This window comes from Lissotriton helveticus, chromosome 10 (genome assembly GCF_964261635.1).
Source record: "Lissotriton helveticus chromosome 10, aLisHel1.1, whole genome shotgun sequence".
In the NCBI taxonomy this organism is placed as follows: Eukaryota; Metazoa; Chordata; class Amphibia; order Caudata; family Salamandridae; genus Lissotriton; species Lissotriton helveticus.
In genome coordinates, this window is record NC_136071.1 from 363066859 (window position 1) to 363089974 (window position 23116).

A 23116-nucleotide genomic window follows, 5' to 3' on the forward strand; every position below is an offset into this window, starting at 1 on the left:
AATTCTGGCCCAGCGGAATTTCATCACTATCCTGAGAGGGGCGGCATCCTGCTCTACACCAAGACTGCCTACCAGATGACCCAGGAATGCAGGTAAATGGGGAGTTAGACCACTCTAAGGTATCTGATAAAATAGCATCCACCCTATGCTTACTTGTCTAGCAGTGCTAAATTGGAGCACAATTGTATGTAATCATATAAACTGTTAGAGACATCTAGCTACAGGTTCCTTATCTTATAATTCTCCCCAGGCATCAGAAGGTGTCCAGAACTTTTTTCAGCGGTTCCTTTGTGTGTTGGTAGAGGGCGTTGAATGACTCCGCAGCAGTGTCGTCTCCCGAATGTGACGTCAACTGGGTCCATATGAGCCCTCCCCCGAGGTGTTTATGTAAGTTTCTTTTTTTCCGCGCTACCGTTCCTCCAGCAGATTTATGGCCTACTTGACGTTTTACGTCGATGTAGCATTGTGCCCTTTTTCTCCCTTCTTCAATGTCCTCTGGGTTTAAGCCTTGTGAGTCCTATGGATGTCAAATGTCTGCCACAGACCCTCACTCGGTTTACATGTGGCGCATTGGTGAGCATCATGTCTCCTAAGAGTGTGACTCCTGTTGCTACTTCCAACTGAAAGCGCTCATGGAACGTCACATGAAGCTCCTTGACGTGTGAATGTCAGTCATCAAAATCTTCTCATTGTCCTCGATCCCCTCCGTGTCTGCGCTAGGAGCCGTTCCTGTGGGCATCATTCTCTTTCCACGTCTTAAGGTAAGTTTAAGCGTTGTTGGTCGAAGTCGCAGTGTTGCCCACCTTTGTAGCCTACTGCTGGTCCTCACTATTCTATTGAAGTGGGTCCACCTCGCATCTCCCTAGCGGGTCTTCTTTGACCAGATGAGATAATATTCTCAAACTCTTCTTTCTATTCTCAGATTGTTACCTCCGCCTGGAGGGCCCTCGGGCTCCAAGGAAGTGCATGAGGTCATTCCTGTTACCCCGCCAGTGGGTTCTTCCCGGCTTCAGGTTGGCCTCATGTGTCTGACACCTTAGCAATGCCGGTGCACAGGCCGTCGAGGCTCCTACCTTCAGCTTTTGCTTCTGGTTTGTCGACTCAGATTTCAAAGTCAGTCTCTTGTCTGCAAGCTCCAAAGGTGGGGCCTGCCGATTGCTATTGACGCACCTTCTGATGTTGAGGCGCCGCCTTCTCGCCATTGACCGGCTTCAGCTATCGCTTCGGATACGGCGCCGATGGAGCCAACTGTCTCAGACTCACTTCTTCTAGTTTGTCCTTCTGAGGCCCATGGTTGTGGAAGTAGTACAGATGGTTTGGTGTGTACCCCTCCAATTTCAGAGACCGCCAGCCCCTATGCAGTCTAACTGGTTACTCGACTTGGGTGATACCGGTGGCTTGGAATCTTCTCCAGCATCCAGCCTCCTGTCTCCTCCTGGTTTGGCTATGGAGGATAGTTCTGTTTTGGGACACATGCTCAATCGAGTGTTGGTAGTACTAGATTTACAACTTCCTTCTGTGGAATTGTTGACAGACCCTTTACATGGTGTTCTACATCCTGACCAGGCTAACATTGAGCCTTTTCTTCCTTATAGTGACTGGCTTTTCGCTGTCCTACTGGGTGCTTGGGCTAAACCTGAAACAGGGCCCCCTGTGGATCACTCTATTTCTCAAATGCATCGCTCAGCGAAGGAGCTCCTATCTGTCTTCCTAGACATCCCTCTACTAAGAGCTTTGTGGTTCTGCTGCTTTGGCCACCCAAAATATTGTTTTTTCCCCTTCTGTCCCATCGGAGAGAAACACCAGGAACTTGGATACTTGCGGTGGGTGTATTTTCTCTTCTAGTGCTGCCCTGCACTCTCTAAACACATCTTGTGTCCTTGCACGCTTCTCCCACACCTTGCTTTTGGTCCCCTGGTATATGATGGGTAGAAAGCTGCCACTCTTAGCATCAGCTGTGATATGGATACCACCAATTCTGTTGGCCAGGCTATGGCCTCTTCCATAGCTCTTCGTCTGTGTGCATGGTTGCATACTTCCGGGTTTCAGAGGCTGTGCTGGAAGTATGGAAGTACTTTAATTGACATGCCTTTTGATGGGTCCACCCTTTTTGGTGCACATGCCAACTCAGGCCTATGCTACTTCAGAGATATTCATGATGGTGTGGAGTCTTACCTATACATTGCACTCAGATTGCCAGGGACAGTTTGTTTACCCTTATTTTGACTCTTGTCCACTTTCATAGGGCGGAGTACTCTCTTGCTTTAAGGGTTACACCCGGTGTGGTGTTCCTGCTCTCTGCAGGTACTGTTCTACTCAATTATTCTGTTAATGACCGGTTTCTTTCCAGCCATCAGGAACACTTCTTACTTTTTGGTCTTGTGAGAGTCTGTTCTTACAGCTTCTTTCTGATGCTTGATTTTTTCATCCAAAAGCTGCTCTGTGGCATGCTTACTCTTACATTATGCGGATGCACTCTAGTCTTGTTCTCATTTTTCAGGGACCTGATTTTGTAGGCCTTAGAGGCAATTTATAAGGTGTCTTTATACTTAGTATCCCTTATAAGGACTTGATTTCTTATTTTCTCTGCCCCCTCCATATGGGCGACACTGGTACCATAGGCAGGCACGCTCGTGGTCTAGTTATTTTTCATTCCAGTCTTTGTCCCTCCGCAATGTGGACCTTATCTTTGTTCTGTTTTACTCTGCGAGACACATGGATTCTCTCCTAATCCGATTATGTTCCTCTTGGTCAGGGCCTGGGTTCCACAACTCCCCCTCCCTGATGCCCTCATAGTATTGCCATCTTGTTGGCCTAATATTTAAATTTGCACCTGGGGACTGTTTTCTAATGTCCCCCCCTATTCTCCTTTATTTTGTCCCTGATGCTACTTATCATCTGTAGTCTGGTGTTCTTGTCTGTGTTTTTACCCTTTTGGTGTTCTACCTACCAACTTGGGTATGGTTGCTGCTTTGGCCTCCTACGGTTTTTGCTACATCTCTGCCATCACACCTGTGTGGTAGCTGTTGTATCTGCTCTTCTTTCAGTTCTCGTTACCTGGGACACCAGTCCCCTTGATTGTTTAGATCCTTGTCTGGTACCCTTTTTCACAAGAGGCTGAGTTTCCCTTTCCCTCCTATCTTTCCTCAAGTTTCCATGAAGTGTTGGTCAGGCTTCCTACCTGTTTCCGCCTGCTTCCATAAGGTGGGCAATGTGTGATTGTCAGAATCGATTATCTGTTGCCCTTAGTTTCCACAAGCCCTTTGTTTCCCAAGACCGTCTTCTTCTTCTCTTGCTTAGTGAACTTTCCACATGCTATTTCTTTTTTGCTTCTCCTGCTATCGCATGTACGCATCCTTCCTCAGTCTGTGGCATTGGCTATTGGACAGTTACCCTTGTTTTCCTGTAGTAGGTGGTTCCTTCCACTTCCTGCTCTATGTGGCATTGTGTTGCGGTTTCCCAGCTTTGTCTTTCTGTCTCCACCTCAGTTACTGTTGTAACCTCTTATTTTATGATGGTAGGATGTATTATCCCTGTCCTTCCTTGGTTACCTCTGTTCTTGAAGTGTTCCTCGTTCCACCACTTTTTGTCCTCACGCTCACTGGCGGATGACATGAGTTATGGAGGAGTGGATATACTTTTGCTGTATCCTGTTTGACTTGTGCATCTATGATAATTGCTATGATTTATAAGCATGTATATATCCATCACTTGAATGGATCTCTTGTAAATGTCCTTTACTTCAGGTATATAAATGTGTGTGTTTTGCAAATATGGTCGTCAAGCCTTCTATACGCTGTCCGTCACCGAATTTTACCTACACCTTTCTTGCTGACCTGGTTCAACCTTCTTGGTTATACTATCTGTTTCCTTTTTCAATTCAATGGCCATCTTTGTTAAAACATTTTGAAGGGTGCTTTATATCTTTATCAAGGTTCTCAGTATAACAGCGTTGTTCTTTTTAGCTTTCTTGTTTTTCTAGCAATGCTCTTCAGCATTCATTGTTCTCTCTTTCTCCATCATTATAAGATTGGAGGTCCCTGTCTTTGAAATCAATTCTCAGGATAGTTTCCTTGACAATCGGTGGCTGCTCTTTATTTGTTGTATGTGTTCCCTGTGGCTTAGCACACTGTGTATGCTCCTTCAATTGGTTTTGACTCTGACTTATTGTCCTTTGTCCCTTTGCATTACCAGAACATACATTGCATCCCTTTTACTGGTTCTATCACGTGTTTCCCACGGTCTTGTAGCTTTCTACTCCCTTCGGGCTCCCGTAGTCCTTCTTGGAGATCAGTTCTTCGGTGAGTATCTTGCTTCACCTATCATCTTTCAGATATTTCTATCTTTTGAACCGGCTTCTCCTATTTGGGGATCTTAAGTGAGGTCAGTTTGCAGCTCCTCGTCCAGGGATGGTGTCGCTTGGGTATCTGATACTATGATAAGGAATCTGTGGCTAGATGTCTCTATCAGAGGGACAAGATACTTATCTACAGTAACGCCTTATCTGGTAGAGACCAGATCTACCCGCTGATTCCTTATCGATTCCCTATGGACCCACCCATCCTCCTCACTCTGCAAACTGAGGTCTCTCAGAGCCTCTCTTTTTTTTCTACTGCAATTCTTTCAATCTGTACTTGTTGATGCAAGTTTTTACCATTTTTTGGCACACTGTTTCCTAGGCTGTTTCTCTAAGTGGTTCCACGTTGTTGGTGTGAAAATTGGTACAAAAGAAACTGACGTCAGTGCGTCAGGGAGGGCTTATATGGACTCCGTTGACGTCACATTCAGGAGACAACGTTGATGTGGAGTCACTCGACTCCCTCTACCAACACACAGAGGTACTGCTGAAGAAATGTCAAGATGCAGTCTAGCGCCCGGGGAGGATTCTAAGGTAAGAAATGTGCGGCTAGATTCTGTCTCTACCAGATACGGCGTTACCGAAGTGTGTAATTTGATTTTCAATGCAAATGTACAATGGTTTAATTATTCTTCTTTTTCACCATTCTTGTAATGCTGGTTACTTTTCTTTGTGTTTTTCTATTAATCATTGTAGCACACGTATTTTACACAAGAATCCAGTTGCTTCAATAAATGTTTGAAATGCCAATTCATGTGTTCCTTACTTCTCCTTTTGGGCATTCATGAGTTAAACAATGAAAGGTTACCACAATTTCCTTGGGGAATCAGTGTCATTATTTTCTGAGGTTGCAGATACCATCTGGTACCTTGTAAGTTTTAGAGGTCCAGATGGTGCACTGTGAGCTAGCCAGGAACTAGGTCAATATATTCTAATGGTATGAGTGGACTCAGTATTCCATAGTTTTGAATCTCATGTTATACAAATGCAGTCTTACTGACTTAGTAGGAACCGTACTACAGATCCTGGTCATAACAGCAAGATGCAAGATGCAGACAAAAGATGTGTCGGTGTCAGCCCCAGAGTTGAGGTGATGCGAGGATTTTCTCCATGCAACAATAGCAATATGCCAGTTCTAAAGACGAAGCACTGAGGCCGATATGGGTTTGTTCCAAAGCTGATGCACCAGATATCTCCACGCAGTCAAGAGGATGCATTGATTGTCTGTCCCTGTAGCTGTGTTGATGCAGCAGTTTCGATGCGTCAGTCCTGGAGGCAATGCACTGCTAGTGAGTTTGATGCCCTGGTGCTGTGCCTGCAACAGGGTTGATGCGTCAATTCTGATTCATGCAGCTGAGGATGCATCTTTCCACTGGATCCACTTACAGTGGGCCAGGCACAGGAGCAGAAGGTGAGGCTTTGATATTCCTGAGACTCCAAACAGCTAGCAAGCCAGCATGCCCTTGGAAATCACTCTGGGTTTAAGCAAGAGTCTAGTTCTTCCTCAGCAGAGGGTAGCAGGCAGCAGAACATCAGTTCTTCAAGAGCAGTAGCCTAGCAGGGCGGAACTTGTAGCAGCACAGCAGTCCTTCTTCCTGGCTGAGCTTTTTTACTGGTCCAGAGTGTCTGATTTGGTGGAGTCAAAGACCCAGTACTTATACCCAGTTCTTCCTTTGAAGTGAAGATGACTTCAAAGAGGTAATTTGAAGTGCACAGAGGGCCACCCTTTACAGCCCTGGCTCCAGGCTCACTACAGGGGGGTATGTAACCCTTTTTGTGAGGATAGGACAATGCCAGCCAGGTGTGTCGGCTCCTCCCTCCCATTCTGCCCAGGAAGAACCACCAGGATGTAGATTTCTACTCAGTCTCACTAAACCTTCCTTTGTGTGGGACGGTTTTGAAGGAAAGCACAAAGTCCAGCTGTCAACCACCCCAGACGTGTATTGGACACAGGCTACAGGCACACAGAGCTTAAGAACAGAGAAATGTTACCTTTCTGAAAGTGGCATTTCTAAAATAATATGGTTAAATCCAACTTTGCCAGCAAAGAGGATTTATCATTAACATTCCAATTATATTAAACATGACAGAGCTACTCCTTCTCAATCAGGAATTGCAGTTTATAAGAGTAATAAGGAATTCCCAATGTTAACCTGTGAGAGGGGTAGGCCTCACACTCGAGAAACAAGAATTTGGGTGGTTTTCACTACCAGGGCTTATAATACTTAAAGGTACATGTTCTACCTTTTGATTACACAATACTTTGCCCCACGGACTACCTAGGGCCCACCTTAGGGGTGACCTATATTTAATAAAAGGGGAGTTTAAGGCTTGGCAAGGGGATTTAAATGCCAAGTTGACGTGGAAGTGTAAACTGCACACATGTTCTGCAGTGACAGTCATGAGACATATTTTAAAAGGACTACTTGTGCGGAGGGCACAATAAGTGCTACAGGCTCACTAGTAGCATTTAATTTACCGGCCCGGAACACAGGTAGTGTCCTGTATTAGGGACTTACAGTTAAATTAAATGAATGTACCAATAGTGGATAAGTCAATGAAACCATGTTTATGGGTAAAGCATGTGCACTTTAGCACTGATTAGCAGTGGTAAAGTACTCAGAGTCCCAAGGACGACAAAAATAATACAGCAAGAAGTGGAGGTAAGCAGGCGAAATGTTTGTGGAAGACCACCCTAAGGCTCTTTCAAAATAATCACACTTAAAACTGAACAGGGCCTTTTAAAAACAAGTTAACACAATCAGAAATGTGAAAGGAAATAGAAATAAATAACAACATACCAAAATGGCAACAGATTTGGGCAGTCTCTCAGATCCTTGATAATGGCACTCTCAAGTCATTCATGTACCGTAGAAAGGAACTTCCCCTACATCAGTACTGGTAGTACCTTCAGCTCTGCCACTGCCTCCATAGTGGCCTGTCATTCTCTCCCATAGTCATCTATCTGCGGGTGTGGGGCTGCTTCAGGGGAGTAATGTCAGGCCTGTATAACCTTCGAAAACAGCATAAATATTCTCTATCACAATTGCACCAGCTCTCCCAGGTGAAACTGAATGTACAATATGAGGGAGATCCCTGGAGCGGAGCTCCTCAACAACCTGGACCTTGGTGTGCTGGAATCCGGGATGAAGTTTTGCCTCTTTAGGATGGTCCATGATTTGTATTCAAAGTCCTCCAAGCTGGAGTGAGCTGGCCTTTCACCCCACTCTGTTGATGGTGTGATCAGCATGGCTGCAGTACAGCCCACATGCCCCCCATCCTAAGACTATGGACGGAGCTGACAGCCAAGGTGAGCCAGACAGTACCTCTTTCTTCCCTGCTTTCTTGACAGGCAGTACTGTTGCACAACTTCATACACAGCCCTCAATGATGTACCATGAACGCTGGTTCTTAGCCACGGCTTTTACCTCAGTGAGGTTGTGTATCTTGCGACATTGGCGCTCCCAACATATCTCTACCCACGCAGAATGGTTCACTGCAAGGTTTTGGACAGCATCCTATGAGAAAATAATTTATGCACTTGTCAACAAGCTACCAGAAAGTTTAGGCCCCATTCTTGGTAGAGGATTCCTGACGAGGAAGTGACTTGACCAGCCTGCCTTGCTCCTGGAACACTGGGCATCACCACTTGTGTGTGTCCCTGTCCTTCCCTCCCATTCCTCCTTCTCCCTTCATTTACCCTGCCGCTCTATGCCCACCAGTGCCCGGCTCCCCCCTCTGTTTTTCACCTGTGGTGTGATGGTGCCCATTGCTTATCTCTGCATGCACATTATCACAGTCTTCACTCCCCCTCCTCTCCCCTTACTCAGCCTCAGCCATTGCCCTCCTTTCCCCTCGCATTTAATTCTGAGTCCATAGGAAGCTGACCCATCGGTAGTACCACCACGGGTTCCCCCTCCTCACCCTGGGTTTCATTTTTACTGTTGTTTATCTTCTCCCATGGTATTGCACTTTGTATCTCTTGTTTTGTATAATCAAACTGAAAATGGAAAGAAAGATTACAAAAAAATAATAATCACAAGTAACTTACAGCATTTCCTAACACTTCCTAATGACATTAGTACTACAAAGCTAAATGCTATAAAAATAAAGGGGCTTATTTACAAGCCCCTTGCGCCGCCGGTGCATCTCTTTTTGTGGTGCACCAGTGGTGCATTTTGCGGCCCCTAGATACACGGACAGGAAAAGCCACCTGCGTGGCTTTTCCTGTCCTTGTAAATACGGCCCTTTTACACACAGCACTTTCCATGCAAGGGGTGTTTTACTTGGGTGTTGCTGTGGGTTTTCCCATGCAACACCCATGGAACCTGACACATTTCCAGATTTATGAGAAATCCTAAACCTGGAAATGCATGTGAATGGTACCCCTCCCCAGGGGAGGTGTGGGGAGGCGCAAGAAGGAGAAATGTATTTATTTCACCTTGTTGGTTGCCCCTTTCTATGCGTGCTGCTTTCTCCAGCACACATAGAAGGAGAAAATCACCTCCAGTGATTATTTCTGCGCAGGAAGGTGTCCCATACTGCACACAAACAATCATTAAAAATATTACGCTTAGCAAATTCTATGTGTGCTAATGCAGCACACATAGGAGTTGAAAAACATAATTTCAGATTGTTTTTTTGCAATAAGGGACACCTTCCTGCACAAAAACTATCATCCTGTGATGCAAGTATCCTTGTACCATAGTGAAAGTATGCCTGCACCCACGCATGGCAACAAATTATGCACCAAATTATGCACCAGCACAGGGGGGTCTATTTGTTTTACCAACTATGACTTTTGAAGCTTCTGAATAACTATAAAATGGAACTATAGCAGTAATTTAAAGTAAGACTTACAATGGAAGCGGAAAAAAGATTGCAAGCAGAAGAAAGGTTTAGACAACATATTTTCTTCTTCTAGTGGCTCATAGCATGTGCTAAATGCTGATTGTAATGAACCTGCAGTTAGCAGAAGTGACCACTCTGTTACGCAATTCCAGTATGTTGACGGAGTGAATTGTCAAATGCCCTGGGATGAAAATGTAAGGTCTTTACATAACTGTGATTTGCAACTCTTCTACACAGTCTGCTGCAGTCTGCTAATCCAAAGAATAGCAAATATGTAAGACATAGCAAAATGGAATACTGTGTTTGGGGCCATAACAAGATTAAACCCTCAAAGTTAAATCAATCTTTTTAGGACAAAGTCAACTCTATATTATGATAGGGTGCTCATTAGACAGGGCATCACTTAGCAGAAGAAGAGTAGTCTTTACACCTTACTACTCTTCCAAGGGACATGTTAACATACTAAACAGAGGAAACTCATTAGCAATAATGAAACAATTTCTATTTTAAAAGTGGTGCATCTGATTTCCTTTCAGTGATGTGCTCCCTATAGCATGGGCCACAAATAAAGTAACAACAGTAACCTCAAAGACTCTCAATCATTGACTGTGTCCTGGAAGCTGGTGTTTAACTACTGGAGGTAGGGTTTATGGTGGGGGTGAACACATGCAAGTAGGCTATCCAGTGATTTTGAAACATTTACATCATGGTGGATATACAATACTTTCTATGCAAGATCAAAAATGTTACTCTGCATCAAAATGTGGAACTCATAGACACATGACACATGAATAAAGGTATGTATGGAATTTGTTTTGAATATAGCAGGAGAGAAAAACTAGTAATGAACTGTAGCAAGCCTGCTTTCTTGTTCCTACTTTTCCAATTAGTTTAGCCCAGTGTTTGTGCTCTGACCCCTAATGACATGTCGAAATGCTTTGCCCCTAATTGGCATATTTACCTATCCTGTAAGTCCCTAGCATATGGTACAAAGTGTACCCTGGGCCATTCAGTTATCTGTCACTAGTGGATTGCAGCACATATTGTACCCCACTAAATTGACAATTCCAAGCACGTCTCTGGGTCTGCCATGCATGCAGACTGGGTGCGCAATTTTGAAACTGCCAATTCGACCTAAAAATAAAACCTTTGCCTGTTTTAAACCTTTATTTTTAATACTTATAAAAATCATCTCTGTGGTAGGCCCTAAATGCAAGGTGCATGGTAGTTAAACTAAGCCTGGGCGGAGTTTGCAGAGTTCCGTTATGCGGAACTCTGAAGTGCAAAAAAACCTCTGCCACACTACGCGGAGCTCAGCAAGTGCCGTAATTTCAGCACCAGGTGTCTGTCTGCGCTGTGAATTTTTTTCTGAATGGCACCATTAACAGCGCAAGCGGGCACCAGCGACACTGCTTCCTTTCTGCCACTCGGTGAATTTTCTGCTCGAGCTGCAGCTTTCTCAATGTGAACAGATAGTTTCTCAACCAGAGCGGTCGCGAGCATACGTGGCCACTCGCATTTAGAAATCTGACTGCCCGCGTTGAAAAATCTTGCTGGGAGGTGAATTTTCCTCACTTTGCTCACCCCAACTTGATGTTGACGAGTGTGACTCCACTCCGCATAACGTGGAGTTCGGAAAACTGCAACCCGCATGACTTAATTTGAACTGTAGGGTATCTATATTTTACGTGTCACATGTCTGGGCAGTGAAAAACGTCCAAAGTTGTTTTTTCACTGTGGCAGTTTTGGCTCTCACATAGGCAAGCACTGGGTTACATCTGGGTTGCACCTTATAATGCAGAACATTTTAAATTTAAAATCCAACTTAATGGTCAGTTCGGATTTTGTAGTATCATTTTCAAAGTGGCACTATTAGAAAAATTTAATTTTTCTGCCTTAGCCAAATATGCACTTTTTCCAGTGTTTACTGTCATCCAGGAGCACAATAGCTCCCTGATTAGATTGTAAGTGACTCCCAAAGCTGAGACAAAGAGAGAGGAGTTGACCTTTCCCTGACAGGATAGCTATTTCAGCTGTGCCCAGGGATTGAATTAACTATAGAGAATGCCCACTCTTTCACTACAGATGTAGACTTACCTGGGCCTTCTCCCTCTGTTGTCCTGCTAGCTAGACGTGCACCACTCCCAGGGGGAGAGGAGTTGCCCTGACCATATTTTAAGTGGCCACAGGGGAGGGTTTTCTCATTTCCCTGGCCACCCATCTTGGGTGGGCACAAGAGCCCTGCACAAGGGAGGAAATATTCTGCCATCTTTGTTGTAGGAAGAGAGGAGAAAGGGGCAGTGTGGGATAGTTTACAGTAAAACACACTGGAATTGCTACAAGAGCTGGTAGGGTCACCACTCAGAACATGGGTAATGTTGGGGTACATTGACTAGCGATTGGCCAGGAGATTTCCCCACCCACAGGCTGGCATTGGGCAGAAATTTGTAATCCCGAGTACCCTCCTCAGAAAACTACAGGACAGAAAAAGGACTGCACCTACTGTTTGTGTCTGTGAGGCGAGCACTAAGGGCTGGAACAGCTATCACTTGTAGCAGCAACATAGAAGTGGACTTAAAGGTTCATTTGGCTGACCTCCTGTTCATTCAATCAATCAATCAAGGATTTATTTAAAGTATACCCTGACCCCTATATACTGTTCATAAGATCTTAGAACCCTTGGCTTTTGCAATCTGCCAACTTATATTCTAAGTAGTGGCAAGAAACAGGGACCAATGTTGAGCCGAACCGTCCAATCGCTCACTTTCCAGTGAGAACCAACCTGCTGGTCTGCCCGGCAGATCTGACTTATAGGTGAAGGAGGGCTTCACTGAGAGTGACGCAGATTGAAGCCATTCCACGGTGGGACCTTCATGGACACGGACACAAGACTTTAATTGCTTGGAGCTCTCCCACTTTCATTGACAACCACACAGGCACCCCACTCTTCAGCAACCCACCATTGTTGAACTCCAACTTGTATCAGGCTTTCTGCTTGCCCCACTAGCAACTTATCAACGACCACCATTTCCCCAGAAAAACTTCCTAGTCTGAAGGTTACTCTTTGATCAGCACCAACCTCCTGGTCCTAGTATCTGACCTGCACTCTATTGTGGTTGGTCTCAAACCTTACCTTTGTCCCGGTCTAGCACAACCAGGTTCCTGCAGTTGGCGCTTTGCTCTTTCTGGCAAATCTTTAAAATGTTGTATATCTGGTTCCACTAATCAGATTTTTGATATTTTGGTGTCATTTTGTTTATTAAACTGTTATCTACATTTGTACATTGTAGAGGTTTTTTTCTTGTGTTGTGTGTTTGACTTTTTAATTGTTTTGGTATTTTGCTTAAGTTAATCCTGTGTCCTCAGTGCCATAGCTTCCAGGGTTTAAACTCAGGTTCAAATTACTGAGAACCTTTACTGGACCTAACAAGAATTATGACATTATTTCTTGTGGTAGATTATTTTCAAACTCAACTGATAATCTACTTTCTCAAAAATTATGACTAGGATTTAGCAGCCTACAGTGGGTTCAAAAGATGTATAGTTGATATTGTGGTCTCCTGGCACTCCTTTTACTGAGAGCATAGAACCAAAATGTCATTTGATCATGCTTTATGCATCTTCAGTTTATGTGGGAAAGACTTACACTCAATGAAATTACGTTGAAGGTATAGCATTTGGACAATTGGTTAAAATGAGAGAAATCATCTCCCTAAGCTCTTTTGAGATTATAACTGGGTTTATTGTTTGTGGTGCTCTAGCTCTAAATTTAAAAGCTGTTAGATAGAAAAAATATCTCAAAGTAATATTTTTTGCAAGTAAAAAATATTTGATAAAATATTATTTTTATGACATTTGCATTGATTCTCAAATACCTAAAATGGGCACAAAGAGTGTGACTAAAATAATATAAAGTATGTGAGTTTATGAGGAAATGTGAGTGATTAAAAAACTTAAATTGCAATCGTTCGTTCCAGATCGTATTATACTATTATATATGAAACTAGATACATCCACCTGTCCACTCTGTTTTAGGTTAAAGAATAGATGTAAATCTTTGTATTTGCACAAGTACATTCAATTGTGAAGTTCTATCCGGCTGACAATGATAAGTGCAGGCTTTGTAATTTGGGTAGCAGAACTCTTTTACATCTTATTTGTGTTTGTCCCAAGTTGTTGGATTTGAGGAAACAACATTTAAAGGTTGATTTTCTGGCCAGTTATAGTAAGACTATTTTCTTTGCTATTGAATTCTCTGTCACTAGTATGTCTAACAGACTATATGCATTTCATGAGTTTTTTTTATTTTAAGTTTATAAAGCTTTATTGAATCAAATGTGACCATGTAAAACATCAGTACAATATTACAATCAGTAGAAATAAGCAAATGAAGATGCGCAAACTGAAGGTGAAGTCAAGAAAAAATCCCAACGAGGGAGTAATAAATACATATACTAAGAGAAAATGCATTTTTAAAGGATTTTTGTGGAGAGTGAGAAAAAGGAGAAGAAAAGAGAGGGGGGGAGAGAAAGAGAGGGGGGGAAGGAAAATAAAAAAAGGAAAAAGAACATGCAATTCAAAAACAAGAGTAAATCACAAATTAAGGCAAGTGTCTAGAAAGAAAGTCAGTTAAAGGTAACCATAACAAATCCCTTTTGATTAAAAGGGGAATAGTAGTAGCATAGGCACGATCGAGTCTATGATGGTGACATATCAAATTCCACCAAGCAGTATAAGACATTTTTGAGGTGTCCTTCCAGTTCGTAGTGGTTACCTGCAAAGAAATAGCTATAAACAAATCTATACATTTCCGAACATTGTATGAAATATTCCAGATGGAGGAAGAACCACCTAGAAAAATATGAAAAATATCAAAAGAGTAATGAGAGCCTAAAATATCTTTCAACTTGGACCATATTAGATACCAGAGGGATTTGACCAGTGGACAATGGAAAAAAACATGTGAAAAAGATCACTATCAGCATGAGGGCAGGACCAACATTGACTGGATTCTGCAGATTTGAATTTAAATAAATCCAAGGGGGTAAGGAAAAGATGATTATAAAACAAATATAAAGTCTGAGTGGTGCTAGCTGAGCGAGATACAGTGTGGATGTTAGACCATGTGGAATGCCAGACAGGGAAGGAAAATTCCTGCAAGAAATCTCTTTCCCATGCAAGCCCAGGTTTGGATTTAGGACGGGCTGGAGCAGAACGAGAAAGAATCCTATAAATACCAGCAGCTTTGAGAGGAATGGTAAAATCTGGTGGAGGGAAATCTGATGGAGCAGTGTCGGGTAGGGAATTGTGATGAGCGATAAGGGTGGTTAGAGCTGACTTAAGTGCTGGGTATTGGGAAGAATATGTGTTAGATAAGTGATAGGATGTGCAAATATCAGAAAAATCCAACAAGGAATTATCAACAAAAATCTTATCCGCATATATAATGCCTTTATCAATCCATTCCTTCCAATCAAGAGCTTTATTGTTAATTTTCAGGGAATGATTGTACCATAATGGGGTGAGAGAGTGAAGATGTGCTTGAGAAAATTTGGAGCGAAAAAGAGATAGAGTGAGTGCCCTTGAATGTTTGAAGACGGGTGAAAGAAATCGTTTGGGGGGTTGAGACAAATGGGTGGCAGTGAAAAAGGAGAAAGGTGAAAGCTGTGCCCGTTCTAATGCACTCCAAGCTGTGACAGGTAGAGGGGATGAATCAGCTAAAAAGGGCCACATTTGTTTTAAAGTAAAGGAGGAGTGAAAAACGGGTGAGATTGGGAAAATTAACCCCTCCTAAATTCTTTGGTTGCTGAAGACGAGACAGAGAAATCCTAGACTTGCGGTTATTCCATAAAAATCGAATAAGAATGCGATTAATAGGCGAGAAAAAATAAGCGGGAAGGGAAATGGGAAGCATTGAAAGATAGAAATTAACAATGGGGAGAAGCATCATCTTAATGGTTGCTAATCTCCCCCACCACAATAAAAATAATGGAGACCAACGATCTAAAAGTGCGGAAAGTTTAGAGAGAATATCTTTGTGATTCATTTTAATAATTTATTTTATGTTATTGGCATAGAGGATACCTAAACATTTGATATTCGTAGGGTTCCATTCGAAACCAGAACCTTGAAACATATGAGGGAGACAGAATTTATTGAGGGGTAGCACTTTAGATTTGTCAATATTCAACTTGTATCCGGAAACTGAGGAGTATTCATGTAATAAGGAAAAAAGAGCAGGTAAAGAGGTATCGGGTTTCGAGATATACAGTAAAATATCATCAGCATAAGCGGTGAATTTAACATCAACATTCTTATGTACGAAACCAGAGTATGATGTAGAGCAACATAATTTTTCAAGGAAGGGTTCTAAAGCCAATATAAAAAGAAGAGGGGATAGGGGACAACCTTGTCTGGTGCCTCTATGTAGATGAAAATAGGAAGAGTGAACGCCATTGACCCAGATGGAGGTAGAGGGAGCTGAGTATAATAAGTGAATACATTTGATAATGTGTGGACTAAAACCATGCCAACAGAGAGCGCCAAACATAAAGTCCCAACTGACCCAATCAAATGCTTTCTCAGCATCAAGGGTAATAGCGGCAAGTGGAGAATTTATTTTAGAAGCAAGGTGAATAATGTTAAGTAGAGTTCTAGAATTATCTGTAATAGATCTACCTTTGATAAAGCCGGATTGGTAAATATGGATGAGGTCAGGAATAACTACATTTAATCGAGAGGCCAGAATTTTTGCGTACGTTTTGCAATCAGTATTAATTAATGAAATAGGCCGGTAATTTTTACAGAGCGAGGGATCTTTATCTTTTTTGGGGAGTAAGCATAACATGGCTTGTGTAAACGAACCTTTAGATTCCCCCAAAGAAAGAAAATTAGTGATCAATGAGGATAGATGTGGTATTAAGAAATTCTTGAAATGAAAATAGAAACATACAGTAATGCCATCTGGGCCAGGCGACTTATCTTTAGGTAAAAGGGTAATGGCATGAAGAATCTCTTTTTCGGAGATGGGTGCATCTAGGGAGGAGAAATCAACATCGGCATTCGGAGATTTGGGAATAGTTTGGAAAAATGAGTCTATTTGAGCTGAAGATGGAGTAGATTTGGGCGTATATAAAGAGGAGTAATATTGAACAAAGCATTCAAGGATCTTATCATCGATGGAATGACGATCCCCATGAACATCAGTAATGACGGCTATCTTGGATTTCTGTTTCTTAATTTTGAGATAATTCACAAGAGATTTACCAGCTTTATTGCGTCCACCGTACATTTTTGAATTAAATTTGAGAAGGTTATTACAGGCGGCATCCCAAGATTATTTATTGAATTGAATTTTAGCTTTGACAAGGGAGGAAAGAGCATCAGCGGAACTAGAAGTATGATAAAGATGCTCTAGTTCCTTTATCTGTTTGAGAATGAGGGAAGATTTAGAAAGGGCTTGTTTCTTCTTATGGGAGACAAAGTCAATGATATAACCTCTGGCAGCTGCCTTAAAAGCGTCCCAGATAAAATGAAATTAAGAAGCCGAATTGAGGTTATTTCGAAAAAATTCCTCCATGAAAAGAGTAAATTGGTCATTGAATTGGGGGTCAAGAAGAAGGGAGTTGTTGAAGCGCCACCGACGGGAACTGGGAGTAGGAGAAGGTAGATCAATATCAAGGATAATGGGGGCATGATCAGAAATAAGGATAGAACCCATTTCTACATTAGTCATAAATTGGAAGGTGCGTTGAGTGAGAAAAATGTAATCTATACGGAATGTGAAGCATGGACAGGGGAAAAAAAGAAAATTCCATGGAGTCGGGGTGGGATAATCTCCAGGAGTCAATAAGGCCTCTGGAGGATTTGGCTTTGTAAAAGGATTTTTGCATCTTGTTGGGGATAAATCTAGTGTGGGACTTGCGGTCCAGAAAGGGGTCCATTAATTGATTGCGATCACCACCAACAATTAAATCAACAGTAGCATGAGAGGAAAGAAGCATCAAGAAGTCATTCCAAAAGGTTAAATCCACACCAGTAGGACCGTAAACATTGCAGAAGGATAAATCCGTATTGTTAACTATTACATTCAAAAACAACCATCTACCATTGGTATCTGAGAACTCATTTTTTAACTGAACAAATAATGATTTATGAAAAAGAATAATAACACCATTTTTGTTGCTAACTGAAGGGGAACAAAAAATCTCTCCCACCCATTGTTTGCGTAGAGATGACAAATCTTGCAAAGAGAGGTGGGTTTCTTGTAACAAAGCAACTTGGCATTTCAATCTAAATGAGATAGAACCCGCTGTTTCTTGACCGGGTTGCGGAGTCCTTTAACATTCCAGGAAATGACACGAAGACAGTTCATTTCAGGAAATTTCATGAGCTTTTGAGTCCAAAGAATTGAAAAGCTTGGCCCGTGTAAAATTATCTCTTCAATTTGTCATCATGTTGTACATTTTAGAGAAAGTATAGATTTATGAGTGTCAGCAAGATTATTGTTCAATTTGAATTTGGGGAGGTTATCACACAATTTTACTTTTTGCTAATTAGATATTTTTATATTGTTATGTAAAGGATTTTTATATTTAATCTATCAATGTTTGGAAAATGAATTCAAATCTAACGTATGCAGTTAATAGATTTCAATTATAACCTAAAAAGCAATAACATTTAAACTGACATGTCTGATGAAGCATGGCAGTAGTATGGTTGAAGTAGTGGACCCAGCTACAATTTTAATCAAGAGACTAGGAGAGATCACTCCCAATTAGATGCTATAGGGCACAGTTAAAATCATATTTTCCAACACATGACCTAAAATACTGTATATTTTAGAAACATTTCTAAAGAGGAGCTCGGGATGTCAGCGGAGTCCATAAGTCCAGATGTGGGTGGGTTACCCAGTAATACATGCAGGACTTTGAAGGTACCTTAAGAAACACAGAATTATGGGGCAATCAGTAGTTACCATTCATATCCCCTCGTTATTCCTCACTTCTGTACAAGACTTCATCCTAGAAACATTTAAGAAGGTTAAGTCTCTGGATGAATTAATTGTGGGTTTCTAAATTAATTAATTAATTGTGGGTTTCTAAAGCGCTAGAATCGACTCCCAAAGGAGTATCTCTGCGCTGTAGACCGCTGGGGAACCCGTCCTGGCTTTCCCTGTGAGATGGTCCCTACTGGGTATCTCCTAGGTGAAACCAGGCATCCCCGGCGTATGTGGGGGGCCGTTGTGGAGATGAGGCAAGCTAATGCCCAGAGTTGCCGAGTGTGATCCCTGGTTAGAGTAGGCACCGAGGCGAGAATTATCGAGTCCGCTGACCCTGGTCCACGACCCTGCCGCGTCGGGAATAGAACCCTGGTCCCGGGCCGTCCTCTGCTTCCGGGCCTGCTGCCTCTAACCAGTGAATGACATGAGATTTGCACAGTTCCTCGCTATTCCTGTTAACTCCCTATGAAAATTTAAAGGCATTTGGCAAGAGGCCTTTAATGGTGAATTCTTCAATTCAATGCAGTTTAGACAAGCAAAGTTCCAGAGCACAGTAAAATCACTATCCGTGGGTGACAAGTAAGGCTGGGACCCCATTTGCAACATTTTACCAGGGCCTCATGAAAACGTCTTTGGTATAAGATTGTCAGTCCTAATTCATATTTTTCTCTAACTGCCTGAACCTGTTGTAGGCTTCAGGGGCACTGGTGTCCATTCCCTTTGCATTTGTCCTCAATACAGCTCCTACCTGCAGTAGGACACTTCTATCTGTTTCCTAGTCCGTGGTAACACTAAATGTGTATACCAATTCTGGTCAAAATATTAAGTTCTCTTGGCCTCAGGTCAACTACCCCTATCTCACCTTTTAGTTCTGTTATGTGTCTGAGGTAGGCCCACATAGCACAGATGCCATCTTTTATCATGGACAAGTTTGTTTAAGTTGCCTTCCCTTTCACACAATAACCTTTTATATACAGTTGCGTGCATGACAATGTTTTATTAGCTTCTCTAAAAGTGCTTCGCTTACAGATTCTTCTTTACCTACATTTTGGCACAATTCCTTGAATACTACATACAAGACCTTGACACACATTGTGAAAATGTTTTTCTATATTTCATCCACGGTTTTACAAAGCTATCTATTGACCAAAACAATGCAGGCTTTCACTGGACTCGCCATGATGCTTTTCATTATAAATAAACAAGCATTTCCGGGTTTAGGTGGGGTGTGCTTTGCTGTTATTGACGAGGTCTCTACACGCTGAAGATTAGGCCCAACAGCTTGCTGACTTCTTTGCAAGGCTGTCCAGCTTGTGACCATGACACATACTTACATTCTTCCCCATTGAGTAACCTGGGTTGGATCATCCAGTACGGGGATTCATGGCTGTATGTACACACACTCGACCTAGACACTTCGGTTAGGGGCTGCATAGTAGGAGTATGACCAATTCTCTATATTGTTTTTTATGCCTGCATATAAACATTGTTATACCACAATGGTGAAACTTTGTATTCTTTTCACCATTCTGGTGCTTCAACTAACTTTCATTAACTTCTGTCTATTGATCATTGCAGCACATATATTTTATACAAGAATCACACTGGTTTGATAAACACTGAAAATGTCCCTCTGTGTATTCCTTGTATATTTCTCGGAGAGTACTAGAGCACGAGTGACTCAACAAAAAATGAAATTAATGTGTCCTTCTGTAATGGAACTGGTGCTCATGTAAAGCACTCTGAAACCTGCTGTCTCGGGTCTAGTTCGCGCTATATAAAACAACAAAAAAAACAAAAAAAAAAACTAACCAAAAAAAACAACAAAGGGGTTCTGCATTTGTTACAGTGCTTCCCGGGGGACAAGGGTTGGCATGTTCTGCGTTTGCCAGAAGTATTTGCTGCCCGAGTAGGTTTGGGGGGCTTATGATAGCACTGTGAGCTAGCTGGTCTATAGGACAACATATCCTGAGGAGGTGCATAGAATCAGTCTGGCTGTCCACAAATGCGCAGTTCCTACTGTAGGGTGGAAACTCACAACAGTTCTGTTGTTTGCATACTGGTATTGTTTACTTTTTCTTCTCCTTTCCTATTAATATCGACTTAGGAGGAACTGAAGTACAGCCATCGTTCGAAAGATTCTTTGCTTCCGTATGTTTTCCTAGTTTCTAGTTGCATGCTTTTTCTCTTCAAATTGCACTCCCCTATTTTTTATCTCCTTTTTCAGCTAACAGAGTGGTCTAGCAATATGTGTTTTCTTCCTTCCTTCAGTGGATTGCATGCTAAGCGAATGGTCCCCCTGGAGTGAATGCAGCAACACTTGTGGAGGAGGCTTCTCAGAGAGGAACAGAACAGTTCTTGCCACGGGCGAACCTGGAGGGCAGCCATGCCCAAACCCAATGGTCTTCCACAGATCATGCAACACACACAACTGCACACCAGGTACCACAGCACTCATGTCCTCATGGCAGATTGCGTTTAGTCTTCTGCTGTTGTCTCGATGTTTGGGCAGTTTTCCCGTGTTTTTCTTCTTTTACTCTAAATGCTGCCATTCCCCCTTTGAAATTCCCCCTGCTTTATTTATCTTTTAATTTCATATATGTTTTAAGTCATTTTATATCGAAATAATGCCTTTTCAGCTATTTTCCCCTCTCTCTCCCCCCCGACAATTTAAAAGAACTGTATTGTTTATACTCATTTTTTATTATAATTATGATTGTGAATTAATTAGCAATTTTATCAGCATTGCTAATATATTTTTACTATGTACAGCAAAGTGATACTGATACCCATTAAATCATAGAGGTAGCAGATGTTGGGATCCCTTTAAAAGCAGTAGTGCTGGAACAATTTTTAGAGTGGGGATGCTCTCACTAATTTTATATCATTGAGGTCATAACAGTTGTGAAAACTCCAAGCATCATACAAAACAAACTTGTAGCAAATGTGCCATGCCCATTGAGCAGGAAAGTGGCATGGGTGTGTGGTATGTAGCTGGTGGGCCATTTTAGAGCACGAGTGTAGTAGTGTCTACTACAGCACATAGTCTGTTGAAATGTCCACTAAATGTGCATAGATTCACAGTTTTACTGGTAAAAATATGTAGCACAAACATGATAATGTATGAAAATCGTGTTTCAGTGAATATGATTTGCAAATCACCATGTAAAGTGTCTTGATTTGTGTTGATCCTAATAAAACCTTTGTTTCTATCACACTTCAAAATTACAAAAATGTGCTTCATTTGTGCTTTCCTAATTGCTGATATAATTTGAAATATATGTATAGTTAATTTCCTGATATTTAAAAGATGTTGTGTGTTTAAAAAAAACTGGCTTGCATATTATAGTCGTTCCTTTCGTTTCCTGTGCCCCAGTAGGATATTGGCAAAGATCACTTTTACGAAATCCTTTCACTTTGCAGTCAGAAAAATATAGAATACACTCCAGTTTCCAAATAGGCAGCAGTGTGTCAGTAGACATAGCCTGATATTTCACTGTTGTCTTTAAACACGCAGTTAATGTGACAAGATAATCGCACAATCAATTTAAAGCATCTTTATTACTCATTCATCTTCTGAACTCTAGCATGAATATTTCTGGGTGTGCTGCAGCACCACTAGCACCATTGCTACAACCGCCTATGATTAAGTGGAAGTGCACCTGAGTAGCTGGTTTATTTATTCATCTACCTATTTATTTATTTCTGTATGTATTTTTTGATTGCCTGCTACCATGCCTTTTTGTGATTACAGCCACTTTTTAGAGCTGGTGTTGCTGTTTTTTCCTCATCTTATATTTGACCTGAATCCTTTTCGCATTTTATGAAACTGTGTTTTCAAGTCTCATTGACCTTGGGTCGATTCAAGGATTGGTAGTAATGAAAGTGAACTGTGTGGCTATATATGTCCCTGTTAGAACGAAGGGAGTGAGGTAGCACTAGCAATGTTTTGGTGGCAATGTTTTGGTGGAAATGAAATGCCTCTCTGAAGAGGATACGTTTCTGTTTATTGTCGAAGTCAAACAAATTCAGTTGGAACCATAGATCTGGATATGATTAATTCAGGCATGTGCTTCTATCACCAGGATGGGCCTGCCATGAAGTTGAACCGGAATTGAGAGATCCTGTTTCATTTACTGAACTCAGTGTATAATTTAGACAGTGTGAATCTAAGGGCCTGATTAAGTGTTTGGCTGTGTGGGAGCGGGCCGCCACGCCTGGCCCACTCCCACACCACCAGACTCGACCACCGGCTGCCCGCCAGATTACGATGTTCCTTAAAATTTGGTGGGCGGTCCTTTGGCAGTCCCACAATGGCACCTATTAGAAAGGCACTGCAATGGTAGTGACGGCATGCACTGTGCACTCCATGCTGTGCAGGAAAGGGGGTGCATGCACTCATGGGGGCACACCATCACACCATGTGCCCCCCTGCATGTATACCCAGGCGGACCTGTAGGCCCCCCCCTTAGTTTCCTCACTTCAAGCATTTTCATGCAGTGAACACTGCCATGAAAGGGCTGGTGCTGAGGAAACTCGTGATATGCTTGGTGGTGCCGCTCCACCACCAGGGATTGCAGTTAAGGCGGTCCCATGGCAGTCTAACTGCTAGAGTCGCAATATGTCAGTTGGACCGCAGGGTTCGGTGGTAGCTGCACCACCACTGTCACGCCACTGTGGGTTTGGGGGTCCACTGAGCACCAAACCCATAATCACGTCCTAAGTCTTTTAGGCTGCAGTCCACCCAAATATTGAAAATGGTGCAGAGAAGTTTGAACGTTATTCCCTAAGCAACTAGGATCTAAAGAACGGCTTTGAGCTCTGAGATGACATGTTCCACTTTTTAAATGTTGAAGCAGCATCTGTTTGTTTATGAACTCTGTAGTTTTATTACTTCTTTCATTTGG

General features: G+C 42.2%; 1 protein-coding gene across 1 annotated transcript in view; it reads left to right on the forward strand.

Annotated features, from left to right (window-relative positions):
- LOC144784018 (SCO-spondin-like) overlaps positions 1–23116 on the forward strand; it is a 1726865-nt gene that overhangs the window by 1541696 nt on the left and 162053 nt on the right. Inside the window, exon 113 of the mRNA XM_078662721.1 lies at positions 20481–20651. Coding sequence (XP_078518847.1) covers positions 20481–20651 — 171 coding nt within the window. The remainder of the gene's footprint in view (positions 1–20480; positions 20652–23116) is intronic.